The sequence below is a fragment of the Orussus abietinus genome, unplaced genomic scaffold, assembly GCF_000612105.2.
Source record: "Orussus abietinus isolate OABI.00-Male unplaced genomic scaffold, Oabi_2.0 scaffold10, whole genome shotgun sequence".
Lineage (NCBI taxonomy): Eukaryota > Metazoa > Arthropoda > Insecta > Hymenoptera > Orussidae > Orussus > Orussus abietinus.
In genome coordinates, this window is record NW_019396009.1 from 889,117 (window position 1) to 896,642 (window position 7,526).

Here is a 7,526-nt window from a genome sequence, read left to right on the forward strand (position 1 = left end):
CATCTACCAGTTGCCGTTGGCGGCTCACGTATGGTTTTGCTAGCTTTTGAATCTGCCGCGGAGGAGGGTCCTAAATCCGGTGTAAACGCCGTTTTAGGCCGGCATATCGGTAAAAAAGGTGTAGAACAGTGTTTACACGGCAGTTCCGGTTATTAGAAAATCGGTGAAACGTAGAATGTATAAATGCACGTATGGACTGCGTTTTATAATTGTTAACGCAAAAAGAATCCTGAAAGTTGCATTAGTTTATATATGATCAAAACAATGGGATTAAAATATTGTTTGATCTGAATGATTAATGTTCACTAATGTTACTAGTAAGTGTGCATTGACTTGAGAAAATTGAATCATACAATTTAATATAAATTACTCAAAACAGTAAATTTGAAAGTTACAAATAGAATTCAATATGATTAGTATGAGGATGAATGCATTTAATGATACCGGCTTGGGTGAACCCGAACAAGATGCCAATTCTGCACTGATAGAACTTGATAAAGGTATATTTTAAAAGAGCAAAATTATTTAAAGGACATTGCTGCATGTACATTTAATGAATGATAAGGATTAACTAAATATATATTATTTACAGGTTTACGATCAGCAAAAATTGGGGAGCAGTGTGAAGCGATTGTACGTTTTCCACGGCTTTTTGAAAAATACCCATTTCCAATTTTAATAAATTCGTCACTGCTTAAATTAGCGGATGTGTTCCGTATGGGCAGCAACTTTTTACGAGTTTGGGTACTTAGAGTTTGTCAACAAAGTGAAAAACATTTAGACAAAATTTTAAATGTTGACGAGTTTGTTAGAAGAATTTATAGCGTCATTCATTCCAATGACCCAGTGGCAAGAGCTCTTACATTACGCACATTGGGTAGTGTTGCTGGAATTATTCCGGAGAGACAACAGGTACAAAAATTTCTTTAATACTTTAATTGAAATAAAGTGGTGATGCTGATATTGTGATATGTACATTAAAGGTTCATCACAGTATACGAAGATCCTTGGATTCTCATGATTCGGTTGAAGTAGAAGCAGCCATTTATGCAGCGCAAATGTTTGCAGCTCAATCGAAACTATTTGCAATTTCTATGTGCAGTAAGATTTCTGATATGATCAGAGGACAAGCGACGCCTGCCTCAATGAAACTGCAACTTATTCCTATTTTACAATACATGCACCATGACACTTCTACTGCATCAATGGTATGATTTTTACAAATTCTTAGCTTTGAGATAGAATTATTATTACTTCATACTCCAATTTTCAAATATTGTCATTTCTTTACACTCAGGTAAATGAATTATGTATGGAACTTCTTGAGAGTTATCCAGCGGTAGAATTTGTTAGAGTAACATTAAGTGCATTAAGTACTCTAGCTTCTGCAACTTTAATCGACGTTCCAGGACAAGTAGCCTTGCTGTTGCGTTATTTACATGATGACCCACGGTTATCGGTTAAGCGTCATGCTCTACGTCTTTTACATTGTCTAGCTAGAAGGGGTGCTCACTTATGGCCACAAGGTGCATTGACCAATTTAATAGGTTTGTGCATACATTATGTCTATTTATATTGCAAAAAAGAATAAAATATAAAATCTACTTAAACTTTGAACTATCTAAAAATATATTTTATTTGGGATCTGTTGTAGATAGTACAACTAAATTATTACAAGATGGAACTGGCAATACAGATCTTCTAATCCGTACTTTGGATGTGATCGAGGTACTCTTGAAAACATTTATTTTTTCACTCATACTTACAACCGAAGATATAATTAAGCAACTTTATTATTACAGGTGTTGAGCCAGAGTGCTGTAACATGTGACGCTAACATGGAAGAGGGTGGTCCTCTTCTATCTTTGTGTGTTAATGCTTGTTACTCTCCAGATCCTTTTGTGGCTGTAAAGGCAGTCACTATTCTTGGAAGAGTTGCTTGCTACTGGTATGAAGCAACATTTTCTTATTTTCTATTTTAATGCATAATACAATATAAAATAATTTTGTTCACTAGTTACGAGGAAGGATTACCTGCTTATGGAGCCCAAGACGTTGTCTCCTGCCTCGAGTCACTGATAATGTTGCTCGCTTTAGATGATAGATACCTTCGTCAACTGAAGGAATGTCTGCAGTCTACCGTTAAACTTTGTCAAGCCCAACCCAGTCATTGCTATGTTTTTGTTGATGCTATAGGCTCAACGCTTAGAAATTCAAATGCCAGTAATGTACAAAGCGAAGGACAGGCTTTGGCATTATGCGAAGCATTGGGAGCAATTGGAAACTTTGAAGAAAATGTCCTTCTACCGCTTCTTCCAGACATCCTGACAAAATTGAAAGAATCACTCCATGTGAATACAAAGGTGATACTCGTATAAATTTGTTCCTGCATGGAACAATGAAAAATATTTTTATTTTATTCGTTTTCATAATTTTCATTATATATCTCGATACAGGTCATGCTATGCACATTGTTGTTTCAAATGGTAGCTGGTGGTTATGAATGGAACAGTGAGTGTTTGGAAGCTGTAGATAACGTAGTAAAAAGTGTAGATGGATGGGCGAAATATCGTATTGCTCGAGGTGCAACAAGATACGGTCATCACGATATTGCAACTCAAATATTCAAAAACTTGAAAGAAGCTGTAGCATCGGAGCAACTTCACTTTTGGCTGCTAGGTTTACAATTAGTTACCAGTGCGGAAAGTCATCTTATGTACGTATTTTCAACAAAAATGTACCATACAGTCTTTGCTAATAGCAACTTGTTCAAAACAGAGATATCGCTGAGGAAACCGATAGCGTAAAAAAGACAAAAATTGTAGAAAAATTAAATGGGACTATAGCACGATATGCAAGTGCCTCTGCCTCGTTGAAAGCTGCAAGTACGCCATTACGTAGTTTGCAATTCGCCAGTGAATATTCCAAACTACGCTGTGAATTTCTGCAGGCTTTAGTGCAATTATTGCATTCGTGCAGGTTTGTTTGAATCACTAATTTTTTTTTTTTAAGACATTTTTATACACTAATTATTATTTTTGAACAGATCATTATGTACTGCACCTCCCCCTGCCATTGCAGTAACAGTAGTGCTCGCAACAAAGGACGATTTACAGCGTTTTGGGCGAGTCACTCAACAGGTACGCCTGAAAATAGCTTGAATCACTACAATCCAATATTTATGGTAATATTTTCCTTTGCAGCTCAGAAAATCGGCACAGGACTTGAGAACATGTGCCGAAAACTATCAAAAGTTATACCAATCAGCATTTGACGCCGATCCTGAAACTTTGGTTAATATTAGAGCGTATCCTTTCATATTTTCTTTGTAACATCAAAATATTGAAAATAATCCATTAGTAAATCCTTAATGCATGAACATAGATTACAAGAAATATGTCAACTAATGGCATCTAGCGTTGAACGTGTTTGCGGTGGTTCTATTATGCCCACGTGCCAACAAGGCGAAGCAAGTTTCAATTTTGGAAATTCTGTGGAAATGCGCCACTTGGCGAGATGTTGTACCGAGCTGCAGCGTTTAGCACCTCCGTGGGAAGGTGAAGGCGAGTGTGCTGCGATTAGTCACTCGAGAGTGGGTTCTTTGATATCCCAAATTATGCTGCTAGCTGGAGGGAAAATGAGACTTCCGATACCTCGGTACTTCTTCCAAACTCTGCAATCAACTAGTGTAAAATTATCGGTGTCCCCGCAACCAAGAGTACTTGGTGAACCGGTATCAGTTCCACAGGGCAGTCAATTAGCCTTGAAAGTTGAAGGAGTATTAAGACATGGACGAAGAGCTTCTCTGTTTCGTTCGGTTGCAGCTGTATGCATATCCATTTCGACAGCACCTCCATCTAAAATAAATTCCGATCAGAAGGTAAGCACTGTATTTGTGATCAATGGACGTATATCAAGGAAATGAGACTACAGGAGTTAAGAAATGTAACTCTATCGTTTTTATAAATATTATGTATTATAGGATTCCAACTTGAATGAACTGCAACAAACGGTTACACCGCATCGTGATTTCTTCGCCTGTGAATTTTTGCTATCTTTGGGAAGCCCGCAAATAGGTCCAACTGGTTGTGCTAGTAATACAGGCGGTGGAGGCCAGTACCAAGTTACTGCAAGTGCCAGTATATTGGACAAGGATGGGAACATTTGGAAATGTGGTCCACGTTCCACGCTTCAAGTTAGAGTACACGAGGAACCAGTGAAACGAAAACTACCATGATCACTAAGCTATTGGTGATATCAACTTCATTCCCCATTGACTGAATAATGGTAAATAGGTAGTTATTAAAATTACAAATTTATTATAAAGTATAAATCCTTGATACCAAAATTTAATGCAACGACTAATTCAGATTAAATATCGAAGTTTCAAAGAAATTAAATTTAATTCCTAACGCGCAGGTTTAGTTAACAAGAACGCTGGGCATACAGAAAATAGTTGAAATACTGTATTTTATACATGTACATATTTTAAAAAATAGTTATATTTATACAATTTGCTACCAGCATAATAATATTAATCGCTAATAAATTATAAATGGTCTCCAATTATATTAGTGATTCAATAGGTCGTAACAATAAAACTCAACAACCAGACTTTAAGTATAAAAACAATATATCGAACGGTTACTTGAATTAGGGTATTTGTTACTTAGTCTAACTTTTTTGCAATGCATTTAGTTTCATTCGTTCATTTTAATATTATGGCAACCAGCACCTTTATAAAATTAACACGATAATCTCACCGTGAACCAACACCAACAATAATGTGAAAACAAAGTATATCTTGAAATGCGTACTCTATCCATGACATTCTTAATTTTCGACAGGAATTATTATCATTATAACAGTCTTACAATTTTGCACTTGACCCTTCCTTTGAGAAATTTTGTTTCGTACCTCCTGTTTTAAAAATTAATTCTACATTGCATATTTGCAAAATTCCTGGGGAGGAAACTGATTTACACATATCGTACACCGTAAGAGCAGCGATGCTAACAGCAGTTAATGCTTCCATTTCAACTCCTGTCTTCCCTGTACATCTAACTTCGGACACAATTTCAACGGTATGAGTTTCAGAATTCAATTGCAATTGAACGTCGATGTAGTTTAATTGTAAAGGGTGACACAATGGTATAAGCTCTGATGTGCGTTTAGCAGCCATAATACCGGCTAACTGCGCAACAGCTAAGACATCCCCTTTCTTCATGTTGTTTTCCGTGATTAATTTACTAATGACTGGTCCCACTTTCACCATTCCTGTTGCTTTTGCCGTTCGTTCGGTCACATTCTTCCATCCGACGTCTACCATTTTTGCTTTCCCAGTATCGGCGTCCACGTGTGTTAAAGAAGAGTACATCCTTGCTGTTATAACGAGGAATTACATGTCAGACATTGTGGATCGATACCCTATATGATCATTTATTGGCACCATTGAATACTTTTCTTGATTTTGAGGTCATTTGTGCTGACGAATCAATTCAGATAAGTAAATTCGATTGTGCCAAAAAATTTGTATACCTACTGTTTTTTAGAGAACAATTTTAATTTCACTACAAATTATTTGTTCACTAAATATAGAAAATGAAGAGCAGCGGCTCACTTGGTTCGTCAAGAATGTTTGATACACGTAAAAAATTAAAACATCTTAATTCATGCACGTAATTTTTACTGAATTCATTTAACCTCCTATTAAGATCATCGGTCTATTCTTCATTTGAGACAGATTGAACATCCCTGAAACATAAATCATTTGTTTATATGAGGTAAGATGTGTAATCTGTAGATTTAGCCCACCTAATTACCTGCATGCTGCTTCTTTTTACGTGACACGGCGCCACTTATTAGATTTTTCAATTCTTCTTCGGAAGCATTGTTTCTAAGTGCATCTCTTAATGATACTTCTCCTTTTCCATCGAAAAGACATACTTTTAAATTGCCGTCTGCCGTTATTCTCAAACGATTACAAGAACTGCAAAATTGCTGGCTCATTGACGTAATAAACCCTACTCTCCCTTGGAAGTTAGGTACTCCATATGCCTATTAAAATTATTAAAACTAGTACTTATTATTATCAGTACAGTCTAGGTAACTATAAAAATAATTTAACAAGTTTCATTGTACGTATACAATCTGAAACAACTGGATTGTTTTAAAGTTACCTTTGATGTATCATTTGGTTCATTTTTCAGCGAATGAAAATCTGGGAATTGTTTTCTTATTATACCCTTCATTTCATTGAATGAAACCATTTTATTTTCCTTCCATTCATTGCCGTCAAATGGCATATATTCAATGAAACGAACATCAATAGGTTTGTCTTTTGTGAGACTGACAAAGTCTACTAATTCATCGTCATTGAATCCTCTCATTACTACGCAATTGATCTAACAAAGAAAATACGAAGAAAAAACCAATTGTAAGGCACCTTGTATTCAAATAAAACTATGATGAAAGTTGTCTCACCTTGACAGGCGTGTATCCAAGTTGTATCGCTAAGTCAATGGATGCCATAACTCTTTCCCAGCCTTTTCTGCGAGTGAATTGTTCAAAACGATCTTTTTTTAAAGTATCTAATGAAATATTCAACATGTCTAGACCTGCTCTCTGAAGGGCAGGTAATTGTCGAATCAATGTTATGCCATTTGTTGTCATTCCAAGCTGTTTCAACTCCTTTAGTGCCTTTAATCGAGCTGTATAAATTTAAATTATAATTATTACAGCCCTCTATAAATTTGTAAGTTCCACGTTAACTCAATACCTTACCAACAATATCTACGATATCTTTGCGAACGGTTGGCTCACCACCTGTTAAACGTATTTTCCGGATCCCTTCCTTAACAAATAGATCAGCCAAGTAAATTATTTCATCGGTTGTTAAAATATCCTCTTTTTTGGACAGTTTAACACCCTCGGCAGACATACAGTATCTACCTGAAAATTTTTTGTTTATTATTTTTAATAAAGATTAAGAAATTATTAACTTACATCGAAGATTACAACGTTCGGTGATGGAAATCCTAAGATATGTGTGATATCGTCCAAATGTGTCCGTGAGAATGTTTTCCTCGATATCATTTTTTAGCCTTTCTCTAAACTTCTGTAACTGAAATGAAAAAGAAATCCTTAAAATTGACTTAGATATCATTATCATTAATTTTCTATTGTAAACAGTATACAGTATTTTTGCATTATTTTATAATTATATCTTACCGTTGACGATCTTCTTATCGCAACAGGTACTGCTGATAAATTAATTGTTTTGGCCAAGTATTTAACACTGGATACATTGTAGAACATTTGTTTATCAGGTAAATAACCAAACGTGGATATGTTGAAATATAAAACTGCTTGAATGGATGGTCGATCAAACAATTTACACAAATTGCTGCAGAGAAAATTTTATTTTGCAAGTATCTTAATCTATTCTTTCTCAATTTTCTAAGCTCGACATGTTATCACTGTTTTTGAACCATATAGATTATGACACAATATGACGTTACATCACG

At 35.5% G+C, this 7,526-nt stretch overlaps 3 protein-coding genes across 3 annotated transcripts; 1 reads left to right on the forward strand and 2 right to left on the reverse strand.

Moving 5' to 3' along the window:
- The first annotated feature begins 192 nt into the window (after nt 1–192).
- Nucleotides 193–4,810, forward strand: LOC105699800 (integrator complex subunit 7). Its single transcript, XM_012425116.1, has 13 exons — nt 193–500; nt 593–912; nt 984–1,208; nt 1,298–1,547; nt 1,655–1,728; nt 1,803–1,948; nt 2,018–2,363; nt 2,457–2,716; nt 2,779–2,979; nt 3,047–3,140; nt 3,204–3,307; nt 3,385–3,880; nt 3,983–4,810. The coding sequence occupies exons 1-13, from the start codon at nt 410–412 to the stop codon at nt 4,235–4,237; spliced, it is 2,862 nt and encodes a 953-aa protein (XP_012280539.1). The 5' UTR covers nt 193–409; the 3' UTR covers nt 4,238–4,810.
- On the reverse strand, nt 4,445–5,600 carry LOC105699802 (cyclic pyranopterin monophosphate synthase-like). Its single transcript, XM_012425118.1, has one exon. The coding sequence runs from the start codon at nt 5,375–5,377 to the stop codon at nt 4,871–4,873; it is 507 nt and encodes a 168-aa protein (XP_012280541.1). The 5' UTR covers nt 5,378–5,600; the 3' UTR covers nt 4,445–4,870.
- LOC105699801 (molybdenum cofactor biosynthesis protein 1-like) lies at nt 5,241–7,412 on the reverse strand. Its single transcript, XM_012425117.2, has 8 exons — nt 7,231–7,412; nt 7,006–7,123; nt 6,784–6,951; nt 6,484–6,710; nt 6,180–6,404; nt 5,823–6,057; nt 5,621–5,754; nt 5,241–5,382 (listed from the first exon to the last, which is right to left on the reverse strand). The coding sequence occupies exons 1-7, from the start codon at nt 7,315–7,317 to the stop codon at nt 5,699–5,701; spliced, it is 1,116 nt and encodes a 371-aa protein (XP_012280540.1). The 5' UTR covers nt 7,318–7,412; the 3' UTR covers nt 5,241–5,382; nt 5,621–5,698.
- Nucleotides 7,413–7,526: the final 114 nt, after the last annotated feature.